Below are 24,811 nucleotides of genomic sequence, written 5' to 3'. Positions count from 1 at the left end.
TATTATTTAAGAAGCATATAATATTTAAGAAAAGTTTCAGAGATTCTTCGTCCGTGTTTATATCGTCGTTAAAATTTATAATTTCCTCTTACTAATATGAAACCTGTCTGAGAAGAATTACATCTCAATGTTACGCCAGCATCGCCATTAACTTCTTCAGGCGTCGAACCGATATTTATGACAAGACCGTGAACTTATTAAAAATGTCAAACTTAAATAAAAGTGTATCGATAATTATAATCCTCTAAGAATAGGTACTTTCGTGAGCCACTGTATATATTTCTATATTTATGTTATACATATTCTATATTTATTCAAATACAATGTCGATGATCTCGTGAAATATAATAACGCTGTTTTGTAAAACTATGGTATTTTTTTGTACTACTTGCATTTAAACTTTCTTTTGTTCTACGTGACACCGCTTCCAGCGACTGCTTGAAACTTTCCACGGCAAAGACAAGGATCGTCTCCCGTCGGATAACCAAATTTCCACAACGAACCTGAGAAATTTGCCGGCGTTTGCCCGTCCTTCTCGCGAGGAGACTTGGTATCAGCGAACCGAGCGACTGTTAAACTCATTATCATACATCATTTCGACCGGCTGACGAGCAAAGAACGTTCAACGTGTCTCGAAACGGACGTTGTCTGTTTTTTTAACACCGAGCAACAATATCTTTTTACACGTCTGTACGCATTAATTTACTCGTCTCGCTGGTCGGCGGACGCGTTCTCTTCTGAAAAATTTCAGCTAATTTTTAAGTGGAACGAGGTTTCACGGTCTCACGGTTTGCGTCAAACACGGTTAGCATTTTTAAACGGCGCTTTAAATGCAAACGAACGTCGGCAGATTTCCTCGTGCAGAGTTACTTAATCGAATTGCCAGGGTTTCTAAGTACCTGTACTCGATAAAAATGGCGAAATTTTGAATGGGAACGACGTTGATGGTATAATTCAAAGATCGAAGATTAGACAAATTTTCTGAAATTTTCTTCCTCCTGTTTAATGATGTTTTTACAAATTAATAGCAATTTTTCGTTCAGAAGAAATCTTCGTTATACGTGAATTAGTCACAATCAACCACGTGAGGATTTTGTGCGGAATTGTTTCTCTGTGCGGCAGAGTTTGACGCGAATTACGTTTTACGCGTAAACGCACGTTGGAACGAAGTTGTTGATAATTAAATTACAATTTTTCTTAAAGATATGACGCATATACTTGAACTTTAATAATTTACTTTAATAATTAATAACACAATTGAGTGTGATATATTTTAAAGCACGGTACGACACATAGACGTCACAATTTTCATACTCGTAGCGCGATAGTGTTTTTCAAATTGCTCTTAGTTTTCTATTTTGAAGCTTGAAGATTCTAAAAAATTATAAGAATACGAATCGGCATGTTAAAAAAAGCATCTAATAATGATATTATTTATTTGAACGAAAAGCAACAATTGATATCCGACACTGACGTATCAGAAACAAAGACTATATATTCTGTCTGTATATTGTTAACACTGTTATAAAACGAGGACAAGAAAAGTGTGAAGCAAGACAAATGAAAAGATCGTTTCAATGAGTAATATTGTACGCCACTGTAGTCCCGCTATTACTCGCAATATAAGATGACACCCACCCTCTATATCAGGGTGATCCGACTTCCGGAAAATCCAAAGCGTCGTCTCACCTCGAGAAGTGACTAGGCAAATCAGCATAGCCAAACACTGACGTTCGAAATTTTGGACCAGACTTCTGCAAGATGCGGATCTTGCAACGTACGAACGATCGGTTTCGAGAAGGGATTCCTGTCAGGGTGGCGCGAGTCGAGGCGCTTACTACCATTTGAGTCCGCATAGAAGGATGGCCGAAAATAACCGAAACGCTCAATTGCGAGATGATGGCGCAACTCATGGGGTATTGGCCGAAGACGAAAAGTTTGATACCAGACATGCTCGTCGCAGTGCTAGCAAATTCTGAGGATGCTAGCTTTTGAGACGGAGCTATTCTCAACAAACTGCGAGGAGTTACGCCGCTTTTTTAATCGACTGGGGGATAGAAACCCACCAAAGCCTCAATTCGATTCGGTTGTTCCACGGAAGTTGGAGAGGATAGTACCATGGGCTAGGAAGATCCGCCTGTCAGACGTACGTGACCAAACGGACCAAGCACTGAGACACCGTGTGGTCCAACTTACCATGTTGAGATGGTCGGGATGCCTGGTGAACATCGACCCTTCCCCAGGAGGTTGCTGTTGGACCGGGGCCGGGAGAATCCCCCAGAGTCATGGGAGCACACTGGTTGGAGCTGGGATACCTCGATCCTGAATAATCGCCACTCTTGCGAGACTTTTTTGTTTGTTATATGTATTGACTTGTGTATATATTTGTATATTTGTATATATATTAGTATTGTTACTGAATAAAAAACTAATAGAAGCTTGAAAACTTGTAAACGCTGAACCAACCAACTCAGCAATGTTCAAAATTAAAATACGATTGGTTAGAATAATTTACAATGATTTATAAGGAATACTCGAACCAAAACTAAAACGCGTTTAGTATTTAATCCAACAGATTTGTCTCTTTTTAAAGTATCGATAAACTCATCAAAAGTTGCGTGTAACGTTCATAATATATTCGTACAAATTGTCTATGATAGACCCTCAAATACTTTCGTAAACCAAAACTAAAACGTGTTTAGTATTTAATCCAACAGATTTGTCTCTTTTTAAAGTATCGATAAACTCATCAAAAGTTGCGTGTAACGTTCATAATATATTCGTACAAATTGTCTATGATAGACCCTCAAATACTTTCGTAAACCAAAACTAAAACGCGTTTAGTATTTAATCCAACAGATTTGTTTCTTTTTAAAGTATCGATAAACTTATCAAAAGTTGCGTGTAACGTTCATAATATATTCGTACAAATTTTCTATGATAAATCCTCGAATACTTTCGTAAACCAAAACTAAAACGCGTTTAGTATTTAATCCAACAGATTTGTTTCTTTTTAAAGTATCGATAAACTTATCAAAAGTTGCGTGTAACGTTCATAATATATTCGTACAAATTTTCTATGATAAATCCTCGAATACTTTCGTAAATCGCAGTATCTTGTATCTAAATAAAAATTGATGTTTTCACGAGTCCACTAACTTTCACAAGAGGGTGTAGATTCGTTTGAAATTTGTTGGCCAATAGCGTCGCGAAGGATTTCAGTAACGGAAGTGGCTCGAACGTCGTGAAACTCCTGGTTGCCGAAGAAAATGTCCAGGGCACAGGCGGCCTCGATTCGAAGTTGGACGAGCCGAGGTTCGATCGCGTGTCTTCCCACATTCCACTGCTCCTCAGACTTTTAAATCGAGAATACGGAATGGCAGAGGGGCTTCGATTTAAACTGGCTACCTCTGCATAAAATCGTTTCCCGTAATTTCCATGGATTTATGGATGGGGCCAGCCTCGTACACCGACCGATGGTTAACAATCGATGTTTCGGTTTAGCGTGTAAACAGCGGCGATAACATTGCCCGTTGACAATCTAATAAATACTCTAGCGGGATATTTCGCATAGTAGAACTATTCAGACCCGTCGAATGAATTTCGCTGGCGCCAAATCACACGCGTTTTGTATCTAAAATTCCATTTAATTCGTACAATGATAACGATTATACATTGTAGTCTTTGGTAAGATAAAATTTATTCGTTCGTTATTCATATTGATATTCGATATTAGCAAACACAAAAAATTATCGACAAGCCAAATACATCGAGATTAATATTCGCAAATATTTTATTTATAAAATATTTCAATGTAAACAGTCAGTCGGGCATGATGGAAAGTAATTGGCAAATAGTGGCTGCATTTCCTGAATTAGTTATGGAAATAAATACGGCGCGCTGTTTTTGCTGTTTGGCCGTGGTGCACGATCTTGTACAGAATTCTCGTACGTGTGATTCTGACGGCCGTATTCGAGCATTTCACACGGTTTTACGAGTTTTTGACCCTTTAATTCGGTCAGGCGCCAAAGTCACCAGCAAAAAGATATACTTTTGGCAAAATTTCGGAAAACGCCCCTTTTCACACAGGAAAAAACTCGCGCGGACAGGTAAATGTACGGACACGATGCAGTTTACATATCCCCGGCCGTAAATCTTGTCTGTCTTTAGGGGAATTTACATTCCATCGGTGTCCTGCCAGTCGTAAAATTCCACTGGAACAGGTGTACCCGCGCTTTCACGATATTAAGGTCTTTTTTGCACTTTCAAAAGCGTGGTTAGAGAGCTTTTGTCAGCTGTCGCGTGGTTGAATAATTACGTGCGAGAGAAGCGGCTGAACGAAGGAACGTTCACAGAATGGAGATTATCGGAGGAAGATGGCACGAACGACGATATGGTTTGCCAGTTTAATAGCTATTTGCTGTATTTTGTAAACATTTATTCCGACCGTATTCCGTACACAGGCTGAGTTATATAGGAGAAGACAACTGGATATTTCCATAAATATTGGTAATATCGAAAAATGTTAATAAACGAAGTTGGAATATTTTGGCATTCAAGTTTTTGCTTCTGTATTTTTGGACGCGAAAAACGAGCGTATAGCACATTGTCAAGGATACGTCAAATACGTCTGTGGTTCTCTTTTAAACACAAACGTTGGTTTTTCGATACGTACGAACCGGGCTAACGGACACTAATTCTGACGAATTCGATGATTATAAATCGAGGAATTCGCCACATTTGAACGTTTGCCACGGACGTTTGGGAAATATGGCGAAGCAGGGAGAAGAAATCGGAAAATTCGTCAAATTTTGAACTATATTTAAAAAATTTTTAACTACGTTAGAAAAAAAGAAAAATATATTATGTTTCTTCGTTTCGGATCGAATCTATTTTGCCGGTCGTAATTCTATCGTTAAATTTGATTTCGAGTCTCGATGCAATTTATTCAATTTCAATCTCGATGTTGCACATATTGCTTTTACGCACGCTCCACTTGTAATCACGTTTTACAGGCGAGAAACTATGGAATCCGTCAAAAGGACCAATTTGCCCGCCTTAAAGAGCACATTGTAGAAACCCTGTGCTTCTCGTGCATAATGTGGAATCAAATTGTCAATCATGATCCTTGCGTAGTCTGCATAATTTACTCTCGAGCAGGTCGATTGCCTGATTCGATTATTCGTGTCACATTGTACCAAATTGCACACGCATCGTCCGCCAATTTGAAACCAATGCACCGCGTTAATGTAACAGGATTCTCTTACTCCACTGATTTATATATAAACACGCAACCTTTACACAAACACTGTGTACTGGCGCGGCGTATTTTGAATTATCGTATCGATCTTATCAAACTATCTCTACTGTACGTACTAGGACGCATGATTTTTTTCTTCTCAAGTATGTATTTCTTAACTCATTATCCGCTTAAATCCGTAAGTGAGATTTGAGAAAAAAAAGAGGATAAAAAAAAATTAATTTCGTTGGAATAGTTAGACACAAATATTACAGTTATACTCGCAAATATATAAATTTGCATAAAAATCCGCGATGGATCACTAACGGCTAACAATCGTTTACGTTTGATACAACGTTAAAATCAAATTAAAAAAGAAAAAAATTACAATTGTCAAGTTAATCGCACGTCACAATTATAACGAGCTTTAACAGCAGTTCTGTGACCGCATTTTTCATTTTTCCTTCTGCTCTTCGTTGCTGATATTTTTCTCTTCGTTCTTTCCCTACCTACTTTTTCTTTTTGTTACTGTTTTCAACGTATCCATGCGATATTCCTTCGGATATCTTTCAATGGAATATTTTCGGTACAGTACGATTTACTTGTGAGAAAACGGAAATATACAGAATTGGCGAAGCCGCCTTATAACAAGAACGCAAAGTGGGAAAGTTTGCAGCTTCGTCGTCGCTAGTTATTTACGTAATCTCGAGCAAACTCGAAATCAACGTTTCACAAGCAATTTTGAGATCGTACGAGGAAACTTGCCTCCGCAGAAAACCGGAATATGCTGACCCACCGACGAGTAGATAATCCGAGACGCGGAAACTTTCGTAGAAAGTATCGGACAACTGGATTAAAAAACGAGAAATCGTAAATCGAACAAACTTGTACTCCCCTTGAGAGATAGAACCTTGAATCTAATTGCCTTCGAATACGTTCACTCGTGAAATCATCGTACGTAGAACACGACCGTAACAAGTAAAATCAACATGTTCGCTGTAACGCGTACATCCAACGAAACAGGCAACGTGGGTCTTTCGCGTTCCCAGTTTAAAAATCGTGTCACATTTCCTCGACAAGTACAAAACGAAGGTATCGAACATGGTAGTATCGACTGGTGCGATACCAATGGCCATTCGTTCGCTTTCCAGGCTTTTAAGGGACGCGTTTCCCTTTCTCCGACCGCGCATTCTTCCACAACACCGTCCTATGAATCACCGTTTAAAAGCGTCGCGTGTGCCAGCGTCGAAATCATTTTTCACGTCACCGGTTGATTGATACAAACGCGATCTAACCGTGACGAAACTCGGTGCTCCCGGAGGCGAAAGAGGAAACGAGCTTTAGGTCGGAGGATGGCTAGGAAAAAGAAGATCGAAACACCGACTGACTCCTGAGGGAAGGATGGAAGCCGAAGTAAAAACGGGTAAGAAGAATAAAACGGGGGTTTGGGAGGGAAAAAAAGAGAAGAGGAAGAGAGAAGCGCAACGGAGAAAAACGACGTGTCCAGCTGCTTTTTACGCCTCGTTCTTTCTCCGCGAGATCCCACGACAATGAGAACGACACCGGCGACAGCACAGACCTAATTAAGACGGTGAATTCGTTCTCGATGCTAATCACCGCGACTCGCTTCGCCCGTGTATATTTAAACGTTCATTAAACGCTTCATTGTACGAGCGTACCCTGCCGTTTTAAAGGGATTAGGAGACGTCAAAGTTACTGCGTAATAGAGGAAGAGAGAAAAAGGAATTCCCCAAGTCCGACTTCCAAGTTTAATCGCGGCTTCCACTTTTCCTCCCTTTTCCTTTCTCCTTCTCCTCCTTCGTTTTTCGTTCGCCAAGCTTTTGTACTTGTTGCGGCGATACTCGCGCACAGATAATACGTAACCGTTACGGAAGCTTTTTCTGCAAGGCAGTCGACGATATTTCATCGACGTTGCTCGACCTACTCTTCGAGTATTTGACTCGCGAGTTCATCTGCATTCTGGCGCGAATTCCAACAGATATCCAGCAATTGAGAAAAGCGTCAAGGCAAAGGAGAGTGTCGTTCGTGAAATTCGAGGCGTTTTCTAGAAGATTTCCGGTAGCTTTTATTTTTTTTTTTTCTTTTTTGTTTGTTCGAGAATATACACATACGGAAGATGAGAGACAGGTATCGGAATGTCTAAAACGAAGCACGCGGTTCCAGATACTTCGAAGAGATACTGTCGCGAATTCTCAACTAAATGAAGATCGGTCAGGTTCAAGTTCGACCGATCGGTTGATATCGCGAACCTTGAACGTGATCGACGCTCAAGGTGGAGGTAAATTAAATATATCGAGTATTAATTTAGTAATTTATTTGCACTTTAATATACACGAAGAGTTTGACGTTTTCATCACGACGGTTGTACCATCTTGTTGATACTCAATACGGTGTAGTATAACACGAGCAGTACGACGCTCTGATGAAGACTGTGGTAGCACGTTGTTGCTACTACTGCCAGGAGCTTCGTCCGGTTCTTATGTATTGACTTTCCGCCTTCAGGTTTTCCATGGTTTAACTCTTAACGCTTCAAGCGTGCCTCTCAAGCACCACCGATATGCGGTGTCATAAATATTGTAATGAAAATTATATTACTTCTGAGACGAATAAAGATTGTTTTGAATGACTTTAATATTATTATTTAAACGTCATTGTAGCATTTAAAATCTGACGCTTAAAAAGTTGCAAGTCCAAATATGATGATATTCACAATTAAAAATCGAAGCGTTAAGGGTTAATTATGCATTCTCATAGGCGCGTATCATCTTCTGGTATTGCTAGCTGTTTACCTTTGACCAGACCCACGGACACTCAGGACGTTTTTTAGCCTCTTAATGAGGTTCGCATCGTAAGGTCTACAGCTTGGGGAGCTAGACGATTCGAACTTCCTCAAAAAGGGAGATATGTTGTCCAAGTCGTGAACCGATGGCCACTCCAAATCCCGAACAGATACACCATACGATTGATTAACTGTATACGGAAAACGATCTCAACTAAACTCAAGGACCTTTCATTATAAAACGAGGCTTGTAACTTTACAAGACGCGATATTATATTCGTTCCGTGTAATTCGCCAACATACATTTATAAGCGTATTGAGATATATGTAATTTCGCGTGCTAGACTAGATGAGCCGCGTATTAATGACACGCGTATGTGAGTATAAATGTATGGAAGTATGTGTGTGCACAGTGCCTCGAAAAACAGATGAATGCAACTGTTCCGTGAGTAGTATGGTATAGAAGATAGTGAGACAAAGAGAATGCTGAGACAAAGATCCTGTAAATCACTTGTTAAATGAAACTACTTTGATACAAATTCTAAGTGTAATCTAAGTGTTCCGTTACTTTTATTTCAGCGATGAAGATCCACAATTCTCAACGAAGCGAATAGCTGATAATTTAAATAGCAACATAGGGACTAGTAAAGAATGAAATAATAAGAAAGAAGAAGCGACTTGATCGTTGATGTGGGCGTTGGTCAAGGAGAGCAAGTTTCCACGCAGTGATCTATAATTCATTCATTATGCAACAAATTCCAATATAAATGCGTTCTGCGTGGACAGCCGTCAATTTCACAGGCTATCCACGAACATAAAATCCATAGAAAATAATCAGCAAACGATCTACGCGGGTGCTTCGTCACTGCCATCGCGTCGGATCAAATTATTGCTACGCAAAATACTAATTTCGCTGATAACGAAGATCAGATAGCGATATTCCATTAGCCTGAAGCTGTTCGTGTCCGTGTAACTCGATAAAGTCGCGAATCAAGTTGCGCGTTCATCAAATTAAAAAGCAATAAACACGTTCACTGACAATTGATCGAATATAATCTACTGGATTTTATTCGTCTCTTTTTAATTAATAGGTGAAACTTTTATAAAAGTTAATCTAAAAAACGATAGATATTCAATTAGCGATTTAATTGACGATTCTTTTATTGTCTTGATTTCATATTTTTACAATTTATAGTACTACACCTACATAGGATCCTGTTTAAAATGCGAATAAAGCTAAAGCTAAAAAAAAAAAAAAGAAGAGAGGTTCTGAATGGATGTTGCGAAATTATTCACTTTTTTCCTGCGGACGGGGAAACTCCGATAAAACAAGTCAATTACTGTAAAAAGAAATTAATAAAAAAATTAATATCTATGTAATTGCTTTTTCACACTTTCCAACACAACTACAAACGCCTAAATTAAGTTACGATCGCCCGTACCTACGTGTACGTATATTAAAAACGTAATACGCGAGAAACGATTCGTTCGTGAACGAATTTTTATTCGAACGTAGCTTGAAATCACGTGCCAGACGAAGCTTCTCGTTCGTAAATGAAATTTTTATACAAATACTGTGGCTTAAAGATCGCATGATAGACGAAACGGTCGATATGAAAGAGAAAACTTTAATAAAGTTAAGCAAACAAACCTCCGATCGAACGTAATAAAAATCATAACGAAGGTTATCGCGCTTCTCGTTCGTAAAATAAACCAGTTACTTTTCAAATATAGTTTTATATAGTTAGACGGTTACGTGTAATTTGTATGATATAAAAATCGCGTAATACGGACAAACTGTGTTTGATCTGATCGCGCGTCGTTCGCGGAGAACCCGTTCGTATTAAACGTCAGTCTACGAATAGCTTCGGTTTGGAAAATTCAACGATCGACAAGCGTTAAACTGCTCCAAGTTATTCGTCGATGGCGATTATTCCGTTGTATAGCAGCCGGCACTTTGCCATGAGACTAATCCACCGTTGCATCCGTCAGTCATGAAAACAACAAGCGTGCACAACGTGTTCCGTTGGCGGATGCAGTCGGTTCAATGGTTTTGGTAGCGCGTGCTCGCCGAAATCGAGTCCACGGCCCGTCCATTTTGTCGCGTCCATTCTGCCGGGTGATTTCACCTGAACGCTGACGAAAGAAACGCGATTCACAAGACGAAAACTGAACCGATTCGTTATGCCGCGTTGAACATTCGCATTCACGATTTTGTACCCTTTTTATTTGGATTCGTCGGCGATGGAACAATAGAGAAACAACGAAAGATAGAGCGGGAGAAGAGCTGCGTGTTTCGAATTCACAGCGAACCATCGATTTATTATGAACATCGATACGGCCGAAACAGGAAACCGTAGAATTTATACCGTTATCGATGCAAAAGCGAGAGGAATTAAAATCATTGGAGTGTTCGCTTTGTAGATATTCGTTGTAACGTTAAACGGAACAATGAGAAAATATCCACTTGGTCGAATAATGAAACACCGTGTCAATTATCCGGAACGTTTTCGACGAAAACATGTCCAAAAATTAACAACGGTTAAAATCACAGTTGCCATCTCATCTGCTTTACTTTATATTTTTACGTTCCGCATTATGAATTTTCTGTTATATCTTTATAAAATGTGCACGATAATCGTGAAACCTCAATTCCTGACAAGATCAATGATTTTCTGCATAAGAAGATGCATCATTCTGGTAAGATAAATTCCGATAACGTTCAACCATAATCATAACCTGCGATCTTCTGTTTATACAAGGTGGTTGATGAACTGGTGGTACAAGCGGAAAGGGGGTGATTCTACGCGAAAAAAGAAGTCGAAAACATAGAATAAAAATTTTTCGTTCGAGGCTTTGTTTTCGAAAAAATCGACTTTGAATTCTCGCTCGGTACGCGTGCGGTACGTTATAACGGATCTCACTGTAGATCGTTGTCTCGACGGAAAAATTAAAAAAGAAAATTTTTATTCTATATTTTCGACTTCTTTTTTCACGTAGAATCACCCCCTTTCCGCTTGCACCACCAGTTACCAACCACCCTGTATAAATCTCGTTTAAATTTGATATCAATGGTGTTAACCCCTTGACCTACGATTTACGTTCGAGAATTTTGGGCCGAAAACGTAAACAAACTATTATATATTAATATTATATATTATATTTGGCCCGATCATCGTGCTACGGGCTGTGCCCGTAGTTGCAGGTTAAGGGGTTAATGCTTCTACAGACGAACTCGAAAACTCTCTCGCGAAATTACCTTACGCGTACCGGAAATATTCAGCCAAAATTCCCCGAACAACCTCAACGAAGATACCTCAACGATCGCAAACCAAAGCGAAATACCTGTTTACGCTCCTATGGAGCGAACTTCAGCCTAATTTAGCGCACTACCCGGCGTATCCAAAGCGCAGCGGGAGAAAACGCGCGCGAGCGACATCGCGAAATCGGTCGGTGCGACAAACGATGCGGCGCGACTTGTGTCAAAGAAACTCGGTAAATTGAATATATCGCGTCAGAGGAAAAAAATTCAGGCGTCATTTATGCCAGAGCAATACTCGCGAGCCCTGTATGTCGCAACCGCGCGTTACATACACACGTTACGCTCGAAAAACAGAAACAGGCAGCATAAGGAAGAGAGAGAGAGGGAGAGAGAGAGAGAGAGAGAGAGAAATTGGAACAAATAATCCGCAACTTACTGCCGCGAACCTGGTGCGGCTCGTAACTAAAAAGGGTTGGCGGGCTGTTTTCACGTGTTCCGCGAGCTTCCATACACCGGTTTGGAACGAGTGCAGACTGAGAGTGCATCGGGTCCACGCAGGGTACAATATCGCGGCGGCGTTGACATTCGAAAGCAAAAGTAGACAAAAACAACGTTGCAGGTGGAAATAAACGGCAATCGATGGAGGTAGGCGGCCGATGGCAATTTTTAACAAAGTTTCTACGTAACAAACAGATCCACGGGTGGAAACGGTTTATTTGATCGCGCTTCATCGCCTACGTATATGTACTACTGCGTGGATTATGGTAAAAAGTTGGTCGACGTTTCCCGTTTCCTCGATCCCTTTCATCCAACTGTTTCGTGGAGTAATTGGAACCGAAAGTCTATCCTTTTGTCTCCACTTTTTCAGTCTTTCTCGCCGTATAATTCGAAAGAAGATCCCCGGAATACATAGAAGTTAATCAATATGCTTTTAATAGAAATAAAACGCTCGTTCTCGGAGAAAATTTTTTACACAGCTGAATTTTTATTTCGTTATTACGATCTAGCGAGAAATGTTAAAACTTCAACGTATGAATATATCTACGTGTTTCGTCGTAGAAAATTGTACAGAAAGTATAGAACGTCGCGAAATAAATGACATTTTGTTTTGTAACATTACGATTTAACGAATGAACGTATTGCAAAGTTAAATTTTACTGGTACCTTCGGTATGTTTTTACCAAATAGTTTCGCCAAAACTTTAAATTCTCGTAAACGAGCCGCGTTAGTAGCAACGTAACTTTTTAATCGGAGAAAAAATTGCTCACCTTTGACGTTGTATTTGCCAACGATACGGCAAAGAACGTCTCTCTTCGCTCGATGAGAGCTTTACTTTCCTCGACTAACACAGACGCATCGACGCTACGTAGAACACGATAAACGAAATACCTGTTTGTTCAAGTAAACTTTCACGCTAATACTTCGTTTAAATTTAACATATTCACGATTGACGTTTTAATCGATGTCCGAAAGTGATTTACCTTTGCGGTGACGCGAAAATCGACGTGAAAATCGACGAGAAATATCGACTCTGCGTGTCCCTGGCGAAAGAGGCGAGGTCCGTTTGTCCACAAATAAACGTGCACGATCATGCTTCGACAATTTCAAAAGGACTTACGAATCGTTTTCAAAGTTAGGGGTTGATATGAAAAGGGGTCGGCTAAGACTTTCGGGCTTTCACGGGGCCAGCGGATCGTAATCTGCCGTCCATGTATATTCAAATAGCCGACACGATAAATCTTCTTGCTTTTCGTTTATTAACGAGACGACGATCCCGTATCCATCCGATCGATTTCCATTATATCCCACTGGCCGGGATTAAAGAGAGCCGTTTCATACGACGTGTTGAATAGCGGAGGAATCTTAAAAGTGTACAGGATCAATCGAATACATGTGTATATATATATATATATGTACTTAATGGAATTTACAAAATGAATCGGATCTCTAAATTGCAAGATTGAAAAACGACTATCGCGTGTATTACGCGGTATTTGTAGTAGCAAAAGAAGGAAACACGCGTCAAGATGTTTATACAGTAAATCAGAATGCTTGAATTTTTATAACATAACCCTCGGAAGCGATTCTCTGAGAAAACCGCCGCAAGACCCTCGCAAACTGAAAATGAGACGAAAAGATTATCGCGAGTTTTACTCGACGCGTTAAATACTCCGGAAACAAAAACGATTCTGTAAGAGAAAGATTCGCAGGCCATTCACGTTCAGATCCTCGGAAGAAACTACCCCTAAATTCAGTCAAGAGAGCACGGGGCTAAATTCGATCACCGGATCAGTCCTGATCCTATAAAATTTAGAGAACTGTAGAGATAGAAAAAAAGAAAAGGAAAAAAGAAAGAGAAGAGGCGAAGGGAGAACGAACGAAGGAAGGAAATAGAGGGGAACAAATCGAATCCGTGTTCCGCGAGGCGCGGGACCAGAGATACGAAAGGAAAGACAACGGCTAACAATACGCCGTTTCGAGCCCACTGAAAGGATTTTCGCGACACCCTAAAGTGGCCGTTGAAATCTTGTTAGGCTGCGAAAATGCGAAGCTCGAGACTGTGTCACCCGAAAACCCACTCGTTCCACGTTTTCCCTTCTCTTTCTCTCCTGCTGATTCACAGTTTCCGGTCGTCGTTCGTTTTTCCCACTACGAGACTATGGTACAAAGGATGCTGATACTGTTCGACAGGAACAGAGAGAAACAATTTTATAACGAAATAAACGCGCAGTATGGCATGCAGTGGACAGAAATCGAAATAATCGTTGCTCGATTTTCATCGTATTATTCGATGATATCGTTAATTCGTAAGTAAGTAATTAGTAACGAACGTCAACGATAATTTGTCGAAAAATCCACAGAGGATCGATAAAAATCGTTTGTACACCAAAGTCAATAATTACTTGGAAATTAGCTCGCTGGCTATACGTTCCTGTTCTTACAGTCCCGTTGATTCGTGTTAAGTAGCATTTGTTACGCCTTAAATATTAAACATGAAGAATTTGAAGAAAAATACGTATAAATTCAATTGGCAATTTAAAAGATCGCTCGGTGTCAAGAAGGTATTATATTACGTTGCTACATAATCTTTTTCTGTTACGGACTAAGCGCGACTTGGCTGAGGAGTGGGTTTCTCATCGCACTTGTTCCAAGAAAGTTGTCAAAGTAACGCAAAAGCTCCGTTCTTTACCAGATGTCGGCGCAATGTCTGACGAGATGGAAGAAAAGATGAACGATTTCTGCGTGACACTTACGAAAAAACGAAACGACCGTTGCCAACATCGACGCTATTTACTGAAACGTCACCGTGTGTGGTTGGACAAAGAAAAAGATACGTTGTAACATATTTAAACGAAGCCAGAGAACAGGAAAAATCCTGACAAAGAGTCGATAAACAGACTTCTACTCGCGTCGAATCCCTTAATACCAAGTTTCAGGAAAACTGCACATTACGTACATTTTTTAGCTTTGCCCCAAATCCTTATTCAAATGCCACACCGTGGAACGTGAGAACGTTACCTGCAAACGTACGATCGCTGCCTGCGAACCTGGTCTGTGAACGTGCGAACGTGGCCTGCAAACGCGCGAACGTGGGCAACAATTTTTGCTTTTTGTCTGGAATCCTCGTTCGAATGCCGCACTCTGCTCTACTGCGGAAATTGAGAAAAAGATATTGGATACACAGAGATGTACACTGTCGGTCAGAAGCTTGGAATTCGTCAGATTCGTGGAATCAAACGTACGTATTCCGTCAAAGTTAGGAAGGAAGGAACTTAAGAAATGTAACGATTTAGAATTTCGTTATTTTAGCAAGTTTTTCCCTCGATTTATCAAAGTGCAAATAATTATCATCGATACGACTGCGGTATATCGGTTTTGAATCGATCATGAAATTATAATAAAATTGAAATTATACTAACTGCGGTTTATTGGTACATTAGCAGCAAGCATATTAGCTTCTCGCGCTTCCTCGATCCGATCTCTTACCTTAGAATAAAATAAAACTTTCCGAATGTAGAGTAATAAGGAATCGAAATTAGGAAAAACGACTAAACTACTATCTTCGTTCTGAAACAGCCTGTACAATTGGAACAGCGATTCCCTGCAACTGTAAACGAACACGCGAGTCACACGACTCGTGCACGATTAAGCATTACAGTTTCACGGTTAGTGCGTGAAACTTGAAAAAAAGGTACAAGAAAACACGATTGCGACGAAAATGGAAATCAGGGTACGGATCAGCGGGTACCGATTTCATTGTCGCGCTTTTTATCGTATCGAGCTTTCCGGCCAGTCGTCGTGCAAGCACGCTCACGCGAGCATTACGAGATTAGCAGCGCGCCATTTTCAAATGCAGGCGCTCGGCTCGGCGAAGGGAGCGAACGAGGAACGAGAGGGAAAAGAGGGCACACGCCGATCCACGCTCGAGAACGCGTATAATTGAATTGTCAGGAATCCGCGCGATTTACATGAAGCCGCGACCAATGCTGTTCCAACGTTCATAATCGCGTGGCGAACGAGTCTTTAACCCTCGAACGCCCGTGAGAAAAGCAACAACGTATCTACCCTCCTTCGCGGAATAATTTATGTTTAAGGGTAGTCGGATATTTCGAAATTATACGGTTAAGTTAGTTTAAATTATACGTCCGAGGGAAATTGTAAATTCGTAACCCGTAAATATGTACGTACGGCGAGTCGCGGAAGCGTTTGTAATTATTTTATCCGAAACAGTGATTATTTTATGAATTACTTCTTACGAGAGCCATCAGTGTAAAAAATAAATTAATGGAACTGTAAGTGTCAGCGGTAGTCGAATCAAATATCTTTTTAATTACAGTAGCGATAAACAGAAGTACGATTATTCGAAATTAAAAATAAAATTCAAACGATATTTTCGTCGTTAGCTCGATGTCTAGAACCTTGGGAATATATCGGGTTGGCAACTAAGTAATCGCCGATTTTGCCTATTGATCCCATTAATGATACTTTTTCTTTTTTTTTTTTTTTACAAAGGAGTTTATTGAGTCCAGAAAATACAGATTTTAAGTACGTTATTCACAATAAACATGAATTTTTGTAATGGTATGTTAGGCAAAGGCACCGATACGCGGCGGTACGACGTAGCCATGCTGTATTATGTGTCGGCGTTTTACATTTTTCGTTGTATGATGCAGTTTTTGGGTTTAAGCCTCTGGGGAGCGGAGCTTTTTTTTTATGTATTTTCCCATTAATGATACCATTAGGTGGAAACGACAAAATCCGCGATCGCTTAGTCGCCAGCCCAATAATTTTCTTTTTATAATTTAAATCGTCATAAAATACGTTCGTATAGTTGAAACTATACTTCGACTGATAATAAAGATTCATAGATGTATATCTGGAGCTGAGCATTAATTTGTTCGTGTAAACCACGTTCTACCGTATCGTACATTGCCGATGAATAGGCAAAAGTTCTTTCACATTGAAATTCCCGCGGGTACTCTAAATCGAGCATACATAGTTGGAAGAGACACGCGCGATCGTGATATCAGTTAATAACGCAACGGAACAGAATTCATTGGTCAACATTAGACGCATAGAACTCGCCCTCTGCCGCATTTTGACAATAGCAGCGGACCTTACGCTGCTACTGGGTAGCGTTCAATGAAAACGGCATTGTTACGATTTCCAAATAAATCGCGGCGTCGGTGCGGTAATGCCGCCGCTATGCCGTCGAAACGCGAATCAATTCGAATGGTAATTTAGTGGCGATGCTTGGGCGGATTATGCCGGTCGAATAGCATTTCAGATTCCTCGCGAGCATACATGCGAACGCACACATGCATTCGCGAACCGCGTGTTCGATATTCCGAGATACAATGTAAAAATCACGAAATAAAATATCAGATTTACGAGGAAATTGCGTCCGCTTGCCGATTCACGAAATTTCCAAACATAGAGTTATTAGTAGCTAGAAGTTATAATTCTATGTACTAACCACTTGACCGAACCATTTTTTAACCAAATGCTTCTACCATCGTAGAATTACAAATTACAAAGAAACCAAATTTCTGTTCTACGTTAACTTGTTGAAAAACGGTACTCAATTCGTGCATTTGGTATTCTATTTGAAAACGAAACTTGTCATACGCGGTATTTAGATCTTATGAAACGTGTAGCACACAGAACGTAGGTAACGAAACGATAGTTTGCTTCTTAAATTACTTCTTTAAAATTACTTTCCATATTGCTTCCATCTATAAAGGATAGAAAAGAAGAGAATGCTATTAAACGAGTGTAGGAATATTTTTCTTTTCGAGACAAGACTCTTCGGTTCGATAAAGTTTTACTGTAAAAGCGTACTGGAATTGCTAACCCGACCATAAAAATTTTCAGAACGCAAAGAGTTGAAATCAAAAAGAAGTTTCCGCTAGATCGAATAATATTTTGTTTTCATTTTTGCATCTTTCTCTCGGTCGGCTATTACTCCCGAAAAGTTGCTCGTCGCGCGACATTAATATGGCAGTGTCTTCCCGCGCCACCTTCTTCGCCGGCAGTTAACACGCGCCCTCTTAAAGTTCCGTGCAACTTTTCGCCACTAAAACAATTTGGCCGGGGCGAGAGGCGACAGCGACGCGGATAAAGCCACCGCTACGCCCCGAGAACTTCTCCGCGATGTTACCGCGCTGTCGTAATACCTTTCACACCCCGATCGTTTGATAACGTAATCGTTCAGATTAATCCTTTTTAACAAGCGAACCGCGCGTACGCGTAGGCGACGAGCTAACGACGACTACGTGACTTTCGCGATTCGACGATCCATGGCTACCAACAACCACGCGCGCGCCACGATTTATGAATTTATACGCCGATAACCTATTCGGAATACAGAACGTTCCAGTCGATTATAAAACGCGCACGGATTCGCCAATGAGCCTTCGAATGATGTCGCGACAAATTCCTGTCTTTCGCTCGAGATTCTTATTTAACAGTATGTAGCAGGTTATTGACAGGATGAAACAATGGAAAAAACGTATTCAAACCTGTACTTGTACGCGTATACGAACGCATGTTATGTATGCCGCTAACAATGTGTTAATATCGAAAATTATTTAATTTGTTAAAAACTTGGTCGATATTCACTAAATAGCGATCTAGGGGAATTTACAAAATGTGTACGTGGAATAAGATGTTCGTCGTTAACGAGCACATCGACTGTCACATGTAGGAGACGTAAACGTGTCGCGGTGATCGAGTACATTCGACGACTTCCGTTGACGCAGGAAAGTTGACATTAATTCGAATTACATGTGATTTGACCGCTTCGGACCAATCATGCAACGCCGGATGCGGTTCGCCTCCGTATTTCAACTCCACGTGCGATTTAACGTGGTTACGTATTAAACGAAAGTACGGCAATTTCGCTCGATAAATGCCACAGGAAACACGGTGACGAAACGTCATTATACGACAATGCGTCAAATCACCGAAGGGAGAGAACGTTAACTCGCAACGAGAGTCGATGCACTGGTAATGTCAACATTTTCTCGTAGTTAAGGAACATGGTTGAACAAACAGAGAAATGTCAACATTGAAACTTACCGAATTCTCGATCGTAGAGTCCACAACGAGATATCACAACCTGCACCACTCGACCCTGTCCCTCTTCGCAAAAGTAGATGAGTTTCACGAAACTTAGTTCATGACCACTAACCGAAAACGATGTGCGTTCGTTCGCATCTAAAATGCAACTTGAACCTTAGCCCGCGCTTTGGTGACTGCCAAAGAACTGAGAGTGGGGATTCTCTACCCTTCGCCATTGTGTTCACGCGAAATCGCCACCAGATGACTGTACGGGTTTGGTATGATTTTACAGTAGATGACGTTAAGATCGACTTCTGCTATAGCAACCGCTGTTATTGGCAAATGTAAATACTACTTATTGAACACATAAAAAACACGCATAAGTCTCGGACAAGTCTAAGTGCTATTAGCAAAAGGAGAAACAAAAAAGGAAAAGATAGCAGCAAATCGACGCACATTAATACAGAAAATGATGTTATCGATGACGAATCTTCGTTTACCTTTTGTAACTAAAAAACCGGGTAAACTTGATCACAGGCGAGTACACAACACGGTCATTGACTAAAAGGAGGTTTAAAACGAGAATTTCACGTCTTACCAATGTTTCTTCTATCAATGTTGCTTCTAACGACAAGAATTATTAGTAGCTATCAATGATAATTAATAATTATGACACGTAATAAATTTATTATCGCAATTCCTTTGTTCGTTCCTTCGACGACATTGCTGTACGATATTCGTATTTACCGCGACAGAATCCATACTACGAGAGGTCACAAGTGTACTCACAAAAGGCATAGACAAAAGACGAAGGCTACCTACATAACCATGACGTTCTTAAAATTAACGCTGCGGGGAGCCACATTACGTAAACTATACATAACATAATAAGTAACAACGGCTAAGGGGAGGCAAATTTATTAATGAATAGCATAAAATATAAGAAACGTAAACAGAAGTGCAGCGATTAACAATACATTTTTCCAACGTATACTAAAATATTAGCATACATGATATAAACACATTTCACAGAGATTGAAGAGTATGAAGGCTTAACAAATATTTCTTTATAAATCTATCCATAAATCTACATTTGCAATTATTCTAAGTAACCAAATAAAATTTGTTCGGTGATGATTATATAGATAACAGTGTTAGGTTATGTAGAGCTTGAAAAACAAATTATATGTATTTCTGTCAATAATTAAATATCAACAACGTTCGATCGAAACGTATAATGGAACTTGGCGACCTAATATTAATTCCAAAACTTGATAACGTTGCGTTGGTAGATAAAAGTGATGGCAATTACAAAAGTATAGATGGAAGACTATGTATTAGTAGTCACCATCTTCTTTGGTCTTCGCGACAAGGCGATGGACAAGAGCTCTGGGTACGATCTAATGTGAAAATTATTTTAGCATTATGATTATTTGAAATGTTAGTTTAGTCCATTTATGTTCTATCTTCTTTCAATGTTTTTCAGCTATTATATCGAAATATTGATCTTATAGAGAAAAGATTGAATACCCAAAGTCCAGGTGGTACCATTATATTGAAATGTAAAGATTTTCACATTCTTCAATTAGATATTAATTCAACAGATGACTTAACAAATGTTGCGTTATCTATAGAGATGTTAACGTCACAAGGTGAAATACGTAACGTTATTTTCATCTTTGTAAAAGTATATTTTTTCCATATTTTGTGTTAATTCCCATTTCTTTCTTTACTACAGAGCAAACTTTACAGTATCCCTTTTTTAATAGACCACAAGTTGCTAACAGTACTATAAAACAAATAGAAGATGGGTGGACTGCGTTTTCTCCAGTATCAGAATGGTCCAGATTGTTAACTGCTTATGCGGATGAATGGCGTATTAGTTATTTAAATAAAGACTACAAAGTTTGCAATTCTTATCCTTCTGCTGTTATAGTACCACGTCACATAGAAGATAAGATTATAATATCATCTGCCAATTTTAGAGATGGTGGACGATTTCCAGTTTTATGTTACAGACACGAAGGAGGGGTATGTAATATCATATTGTGCAGCAAGTACAATGCAATAAATTAGATATATATACAGGATTGATCAACCAACGTTACAGAGTATCTTGTTAAGAAGTAGTCAACCAATGTGTGGCACTAATGGTAAAAGATGTAAAGAAGATGAAAGATTGTTAAATGCTGTGTTAGGACCAGGAAGACGTGGGTAAATACCACATTCTTTAAAGCTTATACTTTAGCCGATCTTAGAAGTGTTTAACTATGATTTGATATTTAATATCAATCACAGTGTCTCATACTAATAACAAAGTAATACTTTTTCGATCTAACCAATGTTACTAATGTAAGATTTGTCGATAGTTATATAATAGATACAAGGTCCATTAGCCAAGCTCAAAGTTCCAGAGCTAAGGGTGGTGGTACAGAAATGGATGCTGCTTATCCGCAATGGCGGAAAGTACACAAAGCGGTTCCGCGACCCCATGATTTAGCAGATAGTTTTTTTAAATTGATAGAAGCTTGTAATGATATAACGTGTTCTACTTCCCAGTGGATCTCAAGACTTGATAACGGTGGATGGTTATCCGCTGTACAAAGCGCTTTAAACGCTGCTTGTGTAACTGCTCAGTGTCTTCATCAAGAAGTTGCAGCTGTATTAGTTCATGGTATATAATCTATAAAATGATTAAGCAAATACGATTATATTAATTATAGTATTACTAAGTAAGGATACTTGCTGCGTTTTGAACAGGTAGTGCTGGCAGAGATTCTACTTTAGTGGTAACCAGCTTAGCACAAACGATATTAAATCCTGACTGTAGAACAGTACGTGGCCTTCAAGCTTTAATCGAACGTGAATGGATACAAGCTGGTCATCAATTTTTTAGCCGTACACGTCATGGACCATACCATCCATCAAATTCACAAAATCCAACGCATGCACCGACTTTTCTTCTTTTCCTCGATTGTCTTTACCAACTCCATTACCAATTTCAATTTAGCTTTGAATATACAGTAGAATTATTGATTGAGTTGTACAATCATGCATATTACTCTAATTATGGCACATTTTTAGGTATTTACACATAATACTATTATATATTCATTCTAATACTTAATTTCCATATTTAAAATATTTGTATATATATTGGCTCCAGGTGATTCGGAAGCAGAGAGGGTTAGACTTCGATTATCTGAACGAACGTGTAGTTTATGGTCTTATATAAATCAACCGGAAATATTGGAGAAATGGTTGAATCCTTTGTATGAACCAAATTCAGGAGTCATTTGGCCCAGCGTTGCACCTATTAGTATTCAGTTGTGGAAGGAACTTTATCTTGGCCATACAAGTGTTGCACCATGGAAAAGTTTACCATCATGTATAAAACAAATAAAACAAAACTATATGGCAGTACGCAAAGTTGCCAGTCAATTACAAATTCAGATTAAACAAGCGATAGAGCAAATGCGTTCAAACCCTGATATATGTTATGAAGAGGAAAATCAAGATGAGCATACTTGTATAGCACAATTAAGTCTAGAATCTCGAAATACGTGATATACATTATGGACAATGTAAAGAGGAAAAAACTTCATTTACATGAGACACACAATATCGTAATTTGAACTTATTTACGATATAAAATTACCAAGTATCATAATCGTATGTTTATCAAAAATTCACCAAAATTTCAAAAGTTATTTATCTCATATATATGTTTTTTTATGTTTCCTTAGGATAAAAATCATTTTTTCCATAATATAGTAATTGAAATATAAATAACACGTTCACGTGTGTAAAGACGCACATTGTTTATTCATATTATTTATTCTTAAAGAATTTATTATAATACACTTAAGATTTATATTATACATGTAGAGCAGAGGAAACAAGTATTTATTGATTCCATGCAGATATCCGGTCCCTTATATACGTCAAGTATTTGTAAATATAACATTGTACGAAGTATATATATAGTGAAAAAATGAAATGTTTACAACTACTTCGTATTCAATATTGTTTTATTCTCAAATATATACAAAATATTTTGATAAAAGAAAATAGAAAAACGAATGAATTATAAAATTATGGTACATTGATTCCATTCTCGAATTTTACATATATCCAAAAGTAAAAATAATCTGGACGTAGAAAAAAGACGGTAAAGACAAGTTCTTACCGTTATATAGGAAGGACGAATGAAATATGAGAAGGAAAAGTGGATAGACAGAGACGGATAGATCAGGAGGGGAGGGTTAAGGGCAGCAGGATTATTACTGCCAATGAAAAGAGGGAGATCGTTGGAGGGGAAATACAGCAGGTGTTCATACACAAAGAAAATGAAACAAATCCTATATTCACTGGTTTAAAATTTAAGTATCTTTCGTATATTTCTTACTTTTACACAAGAGTTGTATACTAGAATAATTTTAAGATAAGATCATATAGAATACAAAAGATTTGTTCTTACATGAAACGATATAAAATAAGATAGACAGAGAGAAAACATTTCATTTTTTTTAAATATGTTACTTACGACGATATAAAAGTATATTTGTTCATCAAATATAGCGATATTAATTACTTCTTTGCTTCTTTTCTTTTCTTTCTTCATTTCTATAAATTATTTACAATAAAACACAAAATTTGTTGGAAAAAAACTGAAAAGTATTTTCTGTAAGTCCAACAAACAGGTTCAATCTTGAGGATCGTCTCTGAACATCAGCTCGATTTCCCTGGATGAGTGTGGATCTAGTCACGAATAAAATTAAAAAACGTGGACTGAATTCAAACCCATCCAAGGCCAACAAGCAAATCCGTTTTCTATCCTGATTTGTGATGTTTAAACTTGCCAAAATATAGATTGTGAATAAAAAGACGTTCCAACAAAATTTCGTTGAGAAAACAAGTCCACGATCTAAACCAACAACGGAATCACGAGGCAGAATGTGGAGAAATGATACGTTTGAAAATGGAATTGTAGAAGTTCCAGGTAGGGGAATAAAGTAAACGGGCCTGGATTGGTGTGTCTCCCTACTCCTCCTATGTTACAAGTAAGGCCCTTAAGTGGGAAAGGGACCTTCGATGGATCGAACCACGGTCGTCCGTGGATCGAACAAAACACAACAAAAGATTCCCTATAACCTGGTTTTCACTATAATCACCTCACGGTCATATAAACAAATCTGAACACTCGCTAGGGAAAACCGTCCGTCTCTTGAGTAAAAAAAATCAAGATGGAGAAGTAGAAAAGGTCTCGTTCTGTGAGATAAATAGAAATGAGAAGCGTCTCTGCTCTCTGAGACATTCATAATATCTATGTATATGTGTATAAATCTGTCACGCAGTATAATGAGAGCTTTTCTTGCCCTCCACCTTGATTTTTGTTGACTCAAAAGATGAACGGTTTCGTCAATGCTTTCGGTAGAAAAGAGTTCGAACCTACGTATATGACCGTGGCTCACTTTTGCACTTAGTAAAATATGGTCGGTAAGGAAATCAACAACGACACTGGTTATAGGGATTTCCTACCTTTCCTATCATTTTTGTTGCGTACGCGCTTTAATATATTTCCTCTTCCTTACTACTGGCCATAATACCTCACTAAAATTCTCTAAAACTGGGAAGATATATGCGGGACAGTACACGGATAACCGAAAACACTGATCTCTATCCCAGTATGATACTTCAAATTACTAATACGCGTGCTTATCTTAATGATTATGTTGGGTCCATCAGAAATAACCAATCAGATTTGCATTCCTCTGCATAATCCATTCCAAGATAATCACCTTTTCTGTTCCCTATTATACATATTATATGTAAATCATATAATCATCTCAGTTTGTTAATGTAGCTTCCATGATTTTTATGCTCATCTTATTTATTTACACTCGCATTAATGATAATCAGTTATGTAGTTCTTACGATGACCACT

General features: G+C 38.8%; 2 protein-coding genes across 3 annotated transcripts in view; one reads left to right on the top strand and one right to left on the bottom strand.

Annotated features, from left to right (window-relative positions):
• The window catches only part of LOC126866077 (connectin-like), a 349,072-nt gene extending 330,021 nt beyond the window's left edge, over positions 1-19,051 (bottom strand). For both annotated transcript variants that reach the window (XM_050619178.1, XM_050619177.1), the window contains exon 1: positions 18,883-19,051. The gene's annotated coding sequence lies outside the window, so the exon portion shown is untranslated. The remainder of the gene's footprint in view (positions 1-18,882) is intronic.
• Positions 19,052-19,721: 670 nt separating this feature from the next.
• Positions 19,722-23,461, top strand: LOC126866096 (myotubularin-related protein 9). Its single transcript, XM_050619231.1, has 7 exons — positions 19,722-20,257; positions 20,351-20,516; positions 20,603-20,895; positions 20,975-21,078; positions 21,234-21,538; positions 21,625-21,948; positions 22,031-23,461. The coding sequence occupies exons 1-7, from the start codon at positions 20,102-20,104 to the stop codon at positions 22,429-22,431; spliced, it is 1,749 nt and encodes a 582-aa protein (XP_050475188.1). The 5' UTR covers positions 19,722-20,101; the 3' UTR covers positions 22,432-23,461.
• The last annotated feature ends 1,350 nt before the right edge of the window (positions 23,462-24,811 follow it).

Source organism: Bombus huntii, chromosome 5 (genome assembly GCF_024542735.1).
Source record: "Bombus huntii isolate Logan2020A chromosome 5, iyBomHunt1.1, whole genome shotgun sequence".
Lineage (NCBI taxonomy): Eukaryota > Metazoa > Arthropoda > Insecta > Hymenoptera > Apidae > Bombus > Bombus huntii.
Note: the sequence above shows the minus strand (reverse complement) of the source record. Positions and strands in the feature narration are given on the sequence as shown.

Excerpts from the sequence above, each read along its gene's own strand:
- LOC126866096 (XM_050619231.1), top strand. The coding sequence starts at position 20,102 with ATGGAACTTGGCGACCTAATATTAATTCCAAAACTTGATAACGTTGCG. Across the intron at positions 21,079-21,233 it reads TTAGGACCAGGAAGACGTGG|TTATATAATAGATACAAGGT; the intron begins GTAAATACCACA and ends ATTTGTCGATAG. Across the intron at positions 21,539-21,624 it reads TGCAGCTGTATTAGTTCATG|GTAGTGCTGGCAGAGATTCT; the intron begins GTATATAATCTA and ends CGTTTTGAACAG.